The 15,188-nt window shown below is 54.5% G+C and overlaps 1 protein-coding gene across 1 annotated transcript; it reads left to right on the plus strand.

The window, feature by feature from the left end:
• Nucleotides 1-220: 220 nt before the first annotated feature.
• On the plus strand, nt 221-14,901 carry SLC44A4 (solute carrier family 44 member 4). Its single transcript, XM_012741165.3, has 21 exons — nt 221-297; nt 1,966-2,014; nt 3,138-3,211; nt 3,323-3,401; nt 5,005-5,104; nt 5,187-5,312; nt 5,514-5,574; nt 8,037-8,118; nt 8,200-8,283; nt 8,553-8,788; nt 8,897-8,996; nt 9,651-9,743; nt 9,995-10,097; nt 12,594-12,847; nt 12,934-13,028; nt 13,138-13,241; nt 13,353-13,426; nt 13,659-13,729; nt 13,832-13,926; nt 14,005-14,089; nt 14,686-14,901. The coding sequence occupies exons 1-21, from the start codon at nt 261-263 to the stop codon at nt 14,817-14,819; spliced, it is 2,136 nt and encodes a 711-aa protein (XP_012596619.1). The 5' UTR covers nt 221-260; the 3' UTR covers nt 14,820-14,901.
• The last annotated feature ends 287 nt before the right edge of the window (nt 14,902-15,188 follow it).

The raw sequence follows: 15,188 nt of genomic DNA on the forward strand, positions 1-15,188 counted from the left end.
ACACAACGGAGTGTTTTCTTATCGGAGTGTTTTCCTATCAGAGCGTGGTCCTTCACACTGTGGTCTGCAGCCAGGCAAGCAGCCCTGAGCCCTTGTCCCAGGCTGAAGCTACCCAGCTGGCTGGGCACAGAGTTGAGAAGAAGGAACTAGAGTGTGTCGGGACCACAGACGGGGGTGGGGCTGTGACGTGGGAGAGGGCGGGGCGGGTGGCAGGTGAGACGCCAGGTCTCCCTGGCTTCAATCACTCTGGAGACTAAGCCATGGGGGGAAAGAAGGGCAAGGACGAGGCGGCCTTCGGTGAGGCTGGGGGCAGAGGCCCTGACCCTGTGACGGAGGGGAGGCCTGGTGCTGTGGGAATGGTGGCTGAGGCTGGCTCCAGGGAGAGGAAATAAGGAAAGTCCTGGGTCCCCAAGGGGAGGGCCTGGGCAACAGGAGCCAGGGAAGGCATCAGGGGCTGGGGCTGGAGCCACTGCTGGGCGCCTTCGGGGAGTGCAGCTGAGATCTGAGTGTGAAAAGGTGGGGCTGCGGTCCCTTGGAGGGGTGGGGGATTTCAGACTTGGCCTCTGGGTCCCCCAGAGCTGAGGGCTGGGGCCTGGGAAGCAGAGCCTGGAAGCCGGCAGGGTTGGGGTCCTGAGCAGGGATGGGCCTGTGGGCTGGGAGCAAGGGGAGAGGCTGGAGTCCCACGGTGAGGAAGAGCTGGCCTGGACGGCTCCCTGAGGGGAAGCTGCTGGTGGCCCTACGGCCAGGGTCTCTGAAGGGTGGCAGGAGGAGTGGGCTCTGCTGGGGGCTCCTGTGAGGAGTTGAGGCTGAGGGTCTCCGGGTCTCTGGGCAGTACGGAGTGGGAGCCAGTCTGGAGGGGCAGGCAGGACCTCCTGGGGCTCCTGGGAAGGGTGAGGCTGAGGGGGGAGAGGGCAGGGAGCCTCTCTCCAGAATCTCAGGAACAGGGATCCGAGGAGAGGGTCGAGGACCAGCCTCGGACGGGGCGGGGGACCTGCCTGCAGAGGTCCTTTAGGGTTTGGAGGTCTCAGCTCCTGGTCCGGAGTGGGGGGACCCTGAGGGAGGGGGCTCCTCGAGGTGGGGCTGCAGTCCCTTGGGGCCTTCGGGAAGGGGCAGCAAGGATCCCAAGTAGACTTCCTGGAGCAGCTTTGGGTCAATGATTGACCTCGTGTCTATAAGCCATTGAGGGACAGAGTCCAGAGCACTTGGAAGTGTGGACCCCACCCACCCTTCCTGCCCTGAGCGGTGCCCACAGGACCCTGGCGGCCTGGCCCCACCTCCTCCCGTGTGTACTCAGGGAGGACCAGGAACAGGATGCGTCCACAATCTCAATGGCTGGGCTCAGGTGTCACCCTGACTGCCCGCCCAGAGCCTGGCGGTGGCCCAGGGACTGAGGTTCCTCCGGAGTGGGGGTCTGCAGAGGCCTCTACCTCCCCAGGCCCTGCAGGGGTTGGCACCTTGGGCTCCAGTTCCTTTCCCATGGCCTTGGGCCAGAGGGTGGAGATAGGCCTGGGGCAGAGGTGGGGAGGGGCTGTGACCTCCCTGAGGGGAGTGGGGATCTCTGTGGCCCCTGGGCAGGGCTTAGGGAGGGAAAAGGGGTGAGGATGAGGGAGTGAGAGCCACTGAGACACAGAGTCCCACATCCCAGCTGGTGGGAGACTGAGAAGTAGGGCAGGGTGGGGCAGGGCACCCAGGCCATTCCCAGGCTGACAGCCTGGAGGTGTGAGCAGGAACCATAAAGACCCCCTTCCCCTCTCCCACACTGCCAGGGCGGAGTTCACAGTGAGCTGCCACGCTGCTGTCCTGCAGAGCCTCCCTTCCTTGTTCCCCAGTGTCCCCTCCTGCCAGTCCTGCCCCAGTCCATTCCCACCCCCACAAACACCTGAGGCCTGGGGTGGAAGGACTCAGAAGGATGGGACATGGGGAGAAAAACTCCTCATTTTCCACACTCTTTCCCACTCCCTTCAGGGAAGCCAGTGAAATACGACCCCTCCTTTCGAGGCCCCATCAAGAACAGGTGAGTTCTGGGCTCTGCCCTGCAGGCGGGGGGAGTCATATTTGCTTTGTATTTGCTGAAGTATTAGTAAGAAACTTGTGAAAAGAAATCTCAGGTGGGCACTGTGGCTCACGCCTGTAATCCCAGCACTTTGGGAGGCCAAAGCAGGAGGATTGCTTGAGGCCACTAATTCAAGACCAGCCTGAGCAACATAACAAGACTCCCGTTCCTACAAAAAGTAGAAAAAATAAAAAAGTAGAAAAAATAGCCGTGCATGGTGGCACGTGCCTATAATCCCCGCTATTCAGGAGGCTGAGGCAGGGTCACTTGAGCCCAGGAGTTTGAAGCCCTGTAAGCTATGATGACACCACTGCACTCTAGCATGAGTAACAGAGTGAGACCCTGTCTCAAAAAAAAAAAAAAAAAAAAAAAAGAAACTCAAGGAAAAGCAAACCTCTGGCCCTAGGCGGGTGGTGCCCTGGAGGGATTGTTGTGTCTATGGGGACCAGGGGCTTCCAGGTGCTGGGGATGCTCTGTTTCTTCACTTGGGTGCTGACTGCACAGGTCTGTACATTTTGGGAGAACTTACACAGCCGAGAGCACTTAGAGTTGTGCACTTTTCTGTGTTAGATTTCAGAAGAAAGTTTACCCACTCAGAAAAAGATTTTCTTAATAAAATAAAACCTACTGGGCCAGGCGTGGTGGCTCATGCCTGTAATCCTAGCACTCTGGGAGGCCAAGGCCGGCGGATTGCTCAAGGTCAGGAGTTCGAAACCAGCCTGACCAAGAGCGACACCCTGTCTCTACTATAAATAGAAAGAAATTAATTAGGCAACTAATATATATAGAAAAAATTAGCCGGGCATGGTGGCGCATGCCTGTAGTCCCAGCTACTCGGGAGGCTGAGGCAGCAGGATTGCTTGAGCCCGGGAGTTTGAGGTTGCTGTGAGCTAGGCTGGTGCCACCGCACTCTAGCCCAGGCGATAGAGCAAGACTCTGTCTCAAAAAAAAACCACAAAACAAAAGCCCACTGATGCCCACCCTCCAGCATCCCCCAATTCTCCAACCTGTGCCCCATTCAGAGCATGCCCCTCACATCTGTTCTCCAAAGGCTCCCCAGCTCTAACTCTCATTTCTCTCCCAGGGGCTGCACGGATGTCATCTGCTGCATCTTCTTCCTGCTCTTTATTTTGGGTTACATTGTGGTGGGGATTGTGGGTGAGTTTCCAGCTGCTCAGCGCTGGGGCGGCGGGTGAGGGGCAGTAACCCAGGGAGGCACCACACCCACGGCTGCTCCCTCCAGCGAGTCATCTGTGTGTCTGTCTCCAGCCTGGATGTACGGAGACCCCCGGCAAGTCCTCTACCCCAGGAACTCTACAGGGGCCTACTGTGGGGTAGGGCAGAACAAGTAAGTACAAAACCAAGAAGAGGTAGGTAGGAGGGAGGTGAGGTGGGGGTGGCCAAGAGATACCCCCCGAACTCAAACTGCAGACCTGGCCGTGCTCTTCCACACCCTTTCCCTATTGTTCCCACCCCACCCTCCGCCTTCTGGAATCAGACCACTCCAGGCCAGACTGTACAGTTAGCTCCCGAGTCCCCCCAGAAGTAGGAGGCAGTGCAGAGTCATGTTACATGCATGGATTTTAGGGTTCAGAGATTGGTGTTTGGATCCCCAACTGGACCAAGCTTTGGTTGTGTGGCCCTGGACAAGTTATTCAACTTCTTTGAGCTTTGATTTCCTTGTCTGAAACTCTAGGATGATTCCAGAAATGATGCCATCAGTCCTCACATGCAGGAAATGTTCAACAAATAATAAACCTCTAACTTTATATAGCATTTACTCCAGGCAGGCAGTGTACTTTACACACACAAACTCATTTAAACCTTATGAGGAGGCCGGGCTCAGTGGCTCACGCCTGTAATCCTAGCACTCTGGGAGGCCGAGGCAGGCGGATTTCTCAAAGGTCAGGAGTTCTGAACCCAGCTTGAGCAAGAGAGAGACCTTGTCTCTACTAAAAATAGAAAGAAATTAATTGGCCAACTAAAAATATATAGAACAATTAGCCGGGCATGGTGGTGCATGCCTGTAGTCCCAGCTACTTGGGAGGCTGAGGCAGAAGGATCTCTTGAGACCAGGAGTTGAGGTTGCTGTGAGCTAGGCTGTTGCCACGGCACTCTAGTCCAGGCAACAGAGCAAGACTTTGTCTCAAAAAAATAAAAATAAATAAATAAACCTTATGAGGAGGCTGGGCATGGTGGCTCACGCCTGTAATCCTGACACTCTGGGAGGCCGAGGTAGTAGGATCACTTTAGCTCAGGAGATAGAGACCAGCCTGAGCAAGAGCAAGACCCCATCTCTACAAAAATAAATAAATAAATAAACTTTACGAGGTAGTACTATAGTACTATTAGTATTTCTTTTTTTTTTGAGACAGAGTCTTGCTTTGTTGCCCAGGCTACAGTGAGTGCCATTGTGTCAGCCTAGCTCACAGCAACCTCAAACTCCTGGGCTCAAGCAATCCTCCTGCCTCAGCCTCCCAAGTGGCTGGGACTACAGGCATGCGCCACCATGCCCAGCTAATTTTTTCTGTATATATATTAGTTGGCCAATTAATTTCTTTCTATTTATAGTAGAGACGGGGTCTCGCTCAGGCTGGTTTCGAACTCCTGACCTCGAGCAATCCGCCTGCCTCAGCCTCCCATAGTGCTAGGATTACAGGCATGATAGTATTTTATATATTCTGCCTTGCTCAAGGTCAGAAAACTGGTACGAGGTATGTGGCTCCAAAGTTCATGCTCTTAGCCATTTGTCAGCTGTTGCAATGCTGAATCACTCTGAGAAATCTTCCCAGTGTCTCCCCTACCTTGCCAGCTGAGGTAGGGCCAGGAGCTTGGTATGACTTGTCTGGGCCATGCTGGGCCACTGCAGTCTTTGGGACCAGCCTAGTGGAACCTCTTCTCCCCCAACACCTGGTCAGGCCCTGATGCATGTGCTTCCTCCTCTCCTGCAGAGATAAGCCCTATCTCCTGTACTTCAACATCTTCAGCTGCATCCTGGCCACCAACATCATCACAGTTGCTGAGAACGGTCTACAGTGTCCCACACCCCAGGTCAGGGCCTGGGACCTGCCTCTGCCCCAGATTTCCTCCAAGGTCTCAGGTACCAGCCCCTGAGCACGCTCTCTGCCCCTAGGTGTGTGTGTCCTCCTGCCCAGAGGCCTCATGGACTGTGGGAGAGAACCAGTTCTTGCAAACAGTTGGGGAGGTCTTTTATACTCAAAACAGGAACTTCTGTCTGCCAGGGGTGCCCTGGGATATGGTGAGCAACACCCCAACGCCGCCCCTGTCACTCAGGAGGACCCATAATGGAGAGGAAGGGAAGTTGGATAGATGATCACCAGGTTGGCTGTCCTGGGAGGGTGGGACAGGCTGAGCCCCACGGTGGTGGTGGTGGTAATGAGGGGACCCACTTCATCCTACTCTGTGTCTGTGTGTCTATCTGTCCTCCCACACATCACAGCAAGTGCGCGAAAGCCTGAAACACGAACTCTGCCCCAGTTTCCTCCTGCCCTCTACTCCAGGTAAGAGCGCAGGTTCCTTCCTTAGACAGCGTCTACTCCAATGTTTTCATGGCTCAAATGAGGAAACCAGACCCAGAGAAAGTAAAGTCACACAGCTTGTTGATGGCAAAATTGGAATTAGCAGCAGGTCCTTATTTCTGTCTTTGTGACATGATCCTGTAGTCAGACCATGGTGCTTTTGGGGAACCTGCCACGCCGTGCCAGGTGCTAGAAACAGAGGCAGGGAAGATGCAAACTGCTCCCTGCTTGAGCAATGTTCTAGATGGAAAGATCAGGCATGTTCACAAACAGATTGCATGAGAATCTCATGAAAACATACTCAGGTGAATCTATACACATATCTTTTTGTATTTCCTTCCCTCCTTCCCTCCCTCCCTCCCTCCTTCCTTCCCTCCTTCCTTCCTTCCCTCCTTCCTCCCTTCCCTCCTCCCTTCCTTCCCTCCTCCCTTCCTTCCCTCCTCCCTTCCATCCTTCCTTCCTTCCATCCCTCCTCCCTTCCTTCCCTCCTCCCTTCCTTCCCTCCTTCCTCCCTTCCCTCCTCCCTTCCTTCCCTCCTCCCTTCCTTCCCTCCTCCCTTCCTCCCTTCCTTCCCTTCCTCCCTTCCCTCCCTCCCTCTTCCTTCCTTCCCTCCCTCCTTCCCTCCTCCCTTCCTTCCCTCCCTCCCTCCTTCCTCCCTTCCTTCCTTCCCTCCCTCCTTCCTTCCCTCCTTCCCTCCCTCCCCCCTCCCTCCTTCCTTCCTTCCTTTCTTCTTTCCTTCCTTCCTTCCCTCCTTCCTTCCTTCTCTCCCTCTCTCCCTCCCTTTCTCCTTTCTTCCTTCCTTCCTTCTCTCCCTCCCTCTTTCTTCCTTCCCTCCTTCCTTCCTTCCTTCCCTCCCTCCCTCCCTCTTTCTTCCTTCCTTCCTTCCTTCCCTCCCTCCCTCCCACCCTCCTTCCTTCCTTCCCTCCCTCCCTCCCACCCTCCTTCCTTCCTTCCTTCCTTCTCTCCTTCCTTCCCTCCCTCCTTCCTTCCTTCCTTCCCACCCTCCCTTCTCTCCTTCCTTCCTTCCCTCCTTCCTCCCTCCCTCCCCTCCCCTCCCTCCCTCCCTCCCTTCCTCTCTTCCTTCCTTCCTTCCTTCCTTTTTGTTGAGACAGAGTCTCACTCTGTTGCCTGGGCTACAGTGCTGTGGCGTCATCATAGCTCACTGCAACTAAAATTCCTGGACTCAAGTGAACCTCTTGTAGGATTACAGGCAGATGCCACTACATCTGGCTAATTTTTATCTTTTGTAGAAACTGAGTCTTGCTATTGCCCAGGCTGGTCTCTTAACTCCTGGCCTCAAGCAATCATCCCACCTTGGCTTTCAAAAGTGCTAGGATTACAAGCATAAGCCACCACACCCAGCCATGTATGTTCTCTTTTTTTCTTCTTCTTCTTTTTTTCTTTGAGACAGGGTCTTGCTCAGACACTCGGGCTGGAGTGCAGTGACATGATCACAGCTCACCACAACCTCCAACTCCCAGGCTCAAGTGATCCTCCTGCATCAGCCTCCCAAGTAGCTGGGACTATAGGCACACGCCACCACGCCTGGCTAATTTTTCTATTTTTAGTAGAAACAGAGTCTTGCTATTCCTCAGGCTAATGATCTTCTAACAGCAAATGTCATTTTTTAATAGAAAATATTTTTAAAAAATTATAGCGTGAGAAAAGATGTCCAGTTCTCAATGTGAGTACAATAGGATGTATCTCAAGTGCATGCTCTAAAGTCAAATAGATCTGGATTTAAATTCCGGCACTTTCTAGCTGCGTGGTCTTGGGCCAATTGTTCAACCTCTCTGAGCCTTGTTTGTTCATGTTTGGAATATAAATGGCAAGCAAGCCTGCCTGGCAAAATTGCTGTAAGAATTGCAATAAATGGCTTTGTGGGCACACAACAGGTGCCACGGGAGATAGAGATGGGGTGAGAAGGCTTCCTGGAGGAGGTGAGATGGAGCTGGGACTGAATAGGAGTGCTGGATGGGCTTCTGGAGAAGAGGGCCCTGAGAGAGGGGCACAGCAAGAGAATGGTGTAGAGGTGACAGGAAAGAGGGCTGGACTCCGGCAGGAATGCAGACACTGTCTCTGGGGTAGAGGCTGGAGATGTCTGAGCAGCACAGGGACCTAAAGCCCTGGCACGATGAGGTCTGTGCTGTGCCATGGCCTCCCTGGCACTCGGGCACAGCTCGGATTGAAGGGTGGCAAGGTGTTGTACCAGGCGAGGCCAGAGGGCAGGAGGGGCTGAAGCAAGGCAGCCTGGGGAAAGGAGATGAGCATGCGCCGGCCCTGCAGGGCCAGCGCTCCTGTTTGGCCATGGGACCCAGAGCAGCTGCAGGGGGAGCAGAGTCCTTCGCTCCTCCCTCCCCTGAGGGCCTTGTGGGCTGCGAGGGGCCGGAGACCTCCCAGGCAAGCCGTGGCCCTCCCACCTCGCATCTGGGTTCTCACTCCAGCTCTGGGGCGTTGCTTTCCATGGTCCAATGTTACTCCACCTGAGCTCCGGGGGATCACCGGCAACGTCTCTCAGGGCGTCAGGTAGGCATCTCCTTCCCCTACCTACGTCCTGTCCTGAAGCCCTCCCCACCACAACACCTCTGACCCGTCTCTCCTCAACAGTGGCCTTATTGACAGCCTCAATGCCCGAGACATCAGTGTTAAGATCTTTGAAGATTTTGCCCAGTCTTGGCATTGGATTCTTGTGTGAGTCACCAGATTTCCCCCTACTCTCTTGTCCTTGCCTCCTCCCCTCCCTGATCCTCTACCCGCCAGCCCAATGTCTGAAGCAGAGGCTTTGGGTAGAGGAGGAGGAGCCAGCACTCAGAATGGACCCCAAGCCCCACCGGATTTATGAAGAAAAGGGGTCTAATCTGAGGACATTGGATAGTATGAGGAAAGGCATTTAGGGACCTCTGAAAATGGGAAGATTTGGGGGACCAGAGGTGACCCCATCCTTTCTCACCTGCCTATAGTGCCCTAGGCATGGCTCTGATCCTGAGCCTGCTATTTATCCTGCTCCTGCGCCTGGTGGCCGGGCCCCTGGTGCTGGCACTGATCCTAGGGGTGCTGGGCGTGCTGGCGTATGGCATCTACTACTGCTGGGAGGAGTACCAAGCACTGCGGGACAGGGGTGCCTCCATCTCCCAGCTGGGCTTCACCACCAACCTCAGTGCCTACCGCAGTGTGCAGGAGACCTGGCTGGCCGCCTGTGAGTGCCCTGCCCACCCCCGAGCCACCAGCTACCCAAGGACTGCCCTGGGCATGCCTGGCCCTGGCCCTGACCCTGACCCAGGCCCCTCTGTCCCTGTCCCTGCAGTGATCGTGTTGGCTGTGCTTGAGGGCATCCTGCTCCTGATGCTCATCTTCCTGCGGCAGCGGATTCGCATCGCCATTGCCCTCCTAACAGAGGCCAGCAAGTTAGGGCCTCTCTGGGAAGGAGTTGGGGCTGAGGGCAGTGTGGGCCCAAGATCAGGGTGCTAGGGAGGTGGCAGGGAGCCCCAGAGGAGAAGCACTGTGGTTAACACTGCTGTGTGACTTGGCTTCTCTGAGCCTCAGTTTCTCCATCTGCAAAATGGGGATAATAATAGTTCCTATCTTACAGGATCGTCATGAGGATTAAATGAGCTGGGGTCTGCCACATGCCTGGGCAGGAGTGGCAGTGGTGTCGGGGGACATCGGGGAATCCAGGCAGGGAGGAGAAGCGGCAGTTTGCTCTCAGCCAAGAACTGCCCCATTTGGCAAGAGATCACACTTTGGGGCTCTCTTCCATTACTCCACCTAAGGCTGCCCCAAGTGGCTTCTCTGTGACTCTAGTTTCCTCTAAGGGTCCCTTGAGCCTGATTTACTCAGTTCAGTTCATTTGGTGAGCATCTACTGTGTGCCCAGCCCTGAGGCCCTGGGGACACAAGTATGAAAGACAAAGTTCCTGCCCCAGTTGCTCCCAGCCTGGGGCCTCAGGTAGTGGGGCAGACCCTGGCAAGGGCATAGGTGGGGCCCTTGCCAGGGTCAGCCCCTTGAGAAGATGGACAGCCAGGGCCATCCCAGTGGACACCTTGATTGTCTCCCTGCAGGGCTGTGGGACAGATGATGTCTACCGTGTTCTACCCGCTGGTCACCTTTGTCCTCCTGTTCATCTGCATTGCCTACTGGGCCGTGACTGCTCTGTATCCTTCGCGCACACAGCCAGCCCCTCCTGGAGTCCTGGGGGTGGGGGAACGAGGCAATTCTTGTCCACATAGTGCCTTCGTGTAATTGCAAGCGGGCACCCCTTTCTCTGTGCAGACACAGGAAGGGTGAGCACAGGCTGAACTTCAGCTCCCTTTGTGCAGGGTACAACCTGCTCAAGCACCTCAGGTCCCCAAGGAGCAGCTCGGGGAGACCCCATATGACCTTGTTTTCCTTGACTCCCCTCTGGGTACCTGGCCACATCGGGGCAACCCCAGTACATCTTCTGGGCACCCAATGCCAGCTTGCCCAGCTGTGAGAAAGTACCAGTGAACACATCATGTGACCCCATGGTGAGAGAAAGGGGTGAACATGGAGGAGCCACCAATAGGGCTGAGGGAACCTTGGGGACCAACTGGTTCAAATCCCTCATTGTGCAGAGAAGACTAAGGCCAGGGAGGGCAAAGGGCTCACTCAAGGTCACACTCCCAGGCCAGGTTCGGTGACTCACGCCTGTAATCCCAGCACTCTGGGAGGCCGAGGCGGGTGGATTGCTCAAGGTCAGGAGTTTGAAACCAGCCTGAGCAAGAGCGAGACCCCGTCTCTACTATAAATAGAAAGAAATTAATTGGCCAACTAATATATAGAGAAAAAATTAGCCAGGCATGGTGGCGCATGCCTGTAGTCCCAGCTACTAGGGAGGCTGAGGCAGGAGGATCGCTGAGCCCAGGAGTTTGAGGTTGCTGTAAGCTAGGCTGACGCCACGGCACTCACTCTAGCCTGGGCAACAAAGTGAGACTCTGTCTCAAAAAAAAAAAAAAAAGTTAACAAAAACACCTCTGTGGATACTTTCAGAAATTGAGGCAGGAACTGATTATTCTGCACACTGATAAAGAGAAAGAAGCAAGAAAAAAAAAAAAAACAGTAAAGAGAAATACTAATATATATAGAAAAAATTAGCCGGGCATGGTGGCACATGCCTGTCATCCCAGCTACTCTGGAGGCTGAGGCAGGAGGATCGCTTGAGCCCAGGAGTCTGAGGTTGCTGTGAGCTAGGCTGACGCCACGGCACTCACTCTAGCCTGGGCAACAAAGTGAGACTCTGTCTCAAAAAATAAAAAATAAAAAAAAAGGTCACACTCCCGACTCGCAGTAAAGCTAGAAGTAGCCAGTGCCCTGACTCCAGACCTGGTACTTCTGCTGCTGGGCTGCCCAGTATGTAGAGAGGGAAACTGAGGCTGGGAGAGATGGCATGCTGTGCCTGAAGGCAACGCCAGGCCTGGATACTGGACATTTATTTCTCTGCCTTCAGGACCATTCACCCTCTGAGCCTCGGCCTGCCCCCATAGAATGGAGATAGTCATAAAAGGCTGGGAAGGCTAAATTACTGGGCACATAACATGCTTAGGAAGATGCCTGGCACCTGATGAGAGCTCCACAGCTAGTTGAGTTGTTTGTTTTGTTTATTCTTCCTCCCTTGGAACATAGTAAGGGAGGCAGCAACAGAGTGGGACTCCCTGGGGGCCTGAGAGAAGCTGCTCCAAACTCCCCTGAGAGGTTTCCAAGGAGCAGCACTGACTACTGGGAATTCACTGACCTCAAAGCTGTGCTATCATCACTTCATCTGACCTGGGGCCATAGGCTGTGCCCTATAAAAAGAGGGCAGCTCATTTCCATTTATGGAGGCAGCCACTATGTCCCAGGCACTGAGTGTGCATAGCCAAAAATGACAGCATGGTTCTTGTTTTCAGCTTGCTCCTGATCTAGCAGTGAAGACTGTGGCAAACCCACAATTACACACAGAGTGTGCAAAGTGGTTTCTTTTTTGTTGTTGTTGTTTTGAGACAAAATCTCACTGTGTTGCTCACAGCAACCTCAAACTCCTAGGCTCAAGCGACCCTCCTGCCTCAGTCTCCCAAGTAGCAGGAACTACAGGCATGTGCCACCATGCCCGGCTAATTTTTTCTATTTTTAGTAGAGACAAGGTCTCACTCTTGCTCAGGCTGGTCTCGAACTCCTGAGCTCAAGTGATCCTTCTGCCTCAGCCTCCCAGAGTGCTAGGATTACAGGTGTGAGCCAATGTGCCAGGCCATTTTTTGTTATAAAATTTCAAACATAGATTCACTTTCAGAAATAATCAGGATTTTGGGCTCACATTTGCTAGAAAGAGTTGCTTTTTTTATGATTTTACTTTTATTATGAACACATGCAAAAGTAGACTAATTATACAGTGAGTTCCTGTACTCAGATTCCCTCAACTTTCTGCCATTCTTATTTCATCTATCTCCCCACCCTCTATCTATACATTTTTTTTGTAAAGTTTTTTAAGGCAAATTCTGAATATCATGCCATTTCACCAGTAAGTACATCAGGATGGATCTCAACAGATAAGAACCTTGAAAAAGCATAACCACTATACTACTATGGCACCCAAGAAAATTAACACTAATCCCTTAATGTCATCAAATACCCAGTCTGTTCAATTTTCTAGAAAGGATTTTGGTAGAAGTTGCAGAGGCTGCTCCAGGAAGGGATTGCGGAGTGAGTGCAGAGAAGGGATGCCACCTTCATGCCCACCATGAACGCCATGAAGGCGGGGCCCACACAGCCTGGGAACTCTCATCATGGGGAGACTGAAGGAAGCCAATGACGTTCACCCAATAGGCAGACTGAACCCAGTTTGAGCCTAGAAATGGAACTCCTGGAAGAAACGGGCTCCCCCAGTTCAGGGAGGCTGTTTCCTGCCTCTACTCTGGAGGGGCGGGAGCTAGGTGGGAGTGGGAGGAGGCCAGGGCTCCACACTGAGGTCTCTCAAGGCTGGGCCTGAGCTTACCCTATCCCCAACCCAGGCCCAGCCCGTGAACTCCTCGTGCCCAGGGCTGATGTGCGTTTTCCAGGGCTACCTGTCCACAGGCCTAGTACAACGTTCTCTCTTCAACCTGCAAATCTATGGGGTCTTGGGGCTCTTCTGGACCCTTAACTGGGTACTGGCCCTGGGCCAATGCGTCCTAGCAGGGGCTTTTGCCTCCTTCTACTGGGCCTCCCACAAGCCCCAGGACATCCCAACCTTCCCCCTGAGCTCTGCCTTCATCCGCACACTCCGGTAAGCCCGAGACAGGGGCCTGGGAATTGTAAGCATGGGGGTGCCAGGGGTCCTGGGGCTGCCCCTGACTCTAACTCCCTCTGCAGTTACCACACTGGGTCGCTGGCATTTGGAGCCCTCATCCTGACCCTTGTGCAGATAGCCCGGGTCATCTTGGAGTACATTGACCACAGGTTGAGAGGTAAGCTGGGAGTCGGGAGCTGGGAAGGCCAGGCTGAGTAGCTGGATCCTTGGCAGGGGGAGGGGGCTGTCAGAACCAGTGACCAAATATGAGCTTTCCTTGCACCCAGGAGTGCAGAACCCTATAGCTCGCTGCATCATGTGCTGCTTCAAGTGCTGCCTCTGGTGCCTAGAAAAGTTTATCAAGTTCCTAAACCGCAATGCATACATCATGGTGAGCCACGCTGTGCACGCGACCCCTTGCTGCAGTACCTATTGACCCAAGCCCCCATCCTGGTCCAGGCAAGCTCACCACGGGTAACTCTGGTCTTCCCGCCTCCCTCAGATCGCCATCTACGGGAAGAATTTCTGTGTCTCAGCCAAAAATGCCTTCATGCTGCTCATGCGGAACATTGTCAGGTTAGGCTGTCCCCCATCCCCGTGTAGCTCCCTCCTCAGATCTCCCACCCAAGGCTGGCTTCAGGGGCATGCCGTGGTCAGAAGGATCCCACACTTGGTTTAATGCTCTGCTGTCACCATCTTGAAATGTAAACAGTTTTCATTTTGCACGGTTCTCCGCAATTATGTAACCACCTCCGCTCCCAGCCCTGCCAGGCCTCTCACCCCCAACCTGCCCCAATTTCCGGTACAGGGTGGTCGTCCTGGATAAAGTCACAGACCTGCTGCTGTTCTTTGGGAAGCTGCTGGTGGTTGGAGGTGTCGGTAAGGGCCAGGGGCAGGCCTGCAGGGGCACAGGGTAGAGGTGCTGGGCAGCTGCAGAAGTGGCCTCAGAGGAGCCACCCTGACCTCCAAACTCTCCCACAGGGGTCCTGTCCTTTTTCTTTTTCTCCGGTCGCATCCAGGGGCTGAGTAAAGACTTTGAGAACCCCCACCTCAACTATTACTGGCTGCCCATCATGGTGAGTGACTCCCCTCTCTACCTCACCCCCAACTCCCCAAAGGAACCCAGCAGCCCCAACAGGCCTTGTGTCTTTTAGACTTCCATCCTGGGCGCCTATGTCATCGCCAGTGGCTTCTTCAGCGTTTTCGGCATGTGTGTGGATACGCTCTTCCTCTGTTTCTGTGAGTGACTCCCCCAGCCACCTCCCCCCAACCTCAAGGTATCTGACTGTTCAGGCTTTTCTGGAGATTTAGTGCTTCTAGAACCAGCGACTTTGTGAGCAAAAAGAGCCAGAGGATGCCCCTTGTGACATCCTAAAGCCAGGGGTTGGAAAAGAAAGGAGGGAGTGGGCCCCCAGGCGGTAGGCTCCCCCAGGAAGAAGCATTCCTGGAGAGAGGCCCCTGCCGTCTTCCCCTAGGAGGTCTAGGGTAGAAATTAGCAGCGAGAGAGGCTTCCCAGCAGGTGGCTGTAGTGAGAGGGGATTTTGTTACCCTACCAAGTACCTCTATTCAGGGCTTGCTAAGTGTCAGGCTCTGCCTGAGCAATTAACATGCATTTTTTCCCGTTGAACCTTATCACCCTGAAATATAGTATTCCTGATCCCACTTTACATGAGGCAACTGAGGTTACTTAACCTGTCCAGTAGGTTACAAAAACTGCCCGGGATAAAAATCCGCCCGTGCTGTCGGTGCAGCCGGGCAGCAGGCCTCCAGTCCGGATTTCCCAGGGAGAGGGGGTGGCCTGAGGGTCGCTCTAACCGGTCTTTGTGGCGGCCCAGTGGAAGACCTGGAGCGGAACGACGGCTCCCTGGACCGCCCCTACTACATGTCCACGGCCCTCCTGAAGATTCTGGGCAAGAAGAACGAGACGTCCCAGGGCAACAAGGTTAAGGAGAGAGAGAGCCGGCCCTGATCCAGGACTGCGCCCGCCTGCACAGCCGCCAGCCTTATTTCCCTACAGATCCCAATTTTGTAGTAAAAGTATTATATTAAAGATTGACATTTCGTTTCCTTTTCTTTTTTTTAATTTCAGCATATTATGAGGGTACAAGTGTTAAGGTTACGTATTTTGCCCGTGCCCCCTCCCCCCTCGAGTGGGAGCTTCACGCGCGACCACCCCCAGGCGCCGCGACCACCCCCAGGCGCCGCGACCACCCCCAGGCGCCGCGACCACCCCCAGGCGCCGCGACCACCCCCAGGCGCCGCGACCACCCCCAGGCGCCGCGAACACCCCCAGGCGCCGCGAACACCCCCAGGCGCCGCGACCACCCCCAGGCGCCGC

The sequence above is a fragment of the Microcebus murinus genome, chromosome 5 (assembly GCF_040939455.1).
Source record: "Microcebus murinus isolate Inina chromosome 5, M.murinus_Inina_mat1.0, whole genome shotgun sequence".
Lineage (NCBI taxonomy): Eukaryota > Metazoa > Chordata > Mammalia > Primates > Cheirogaleidae > Microcebus > Microcebus murinus.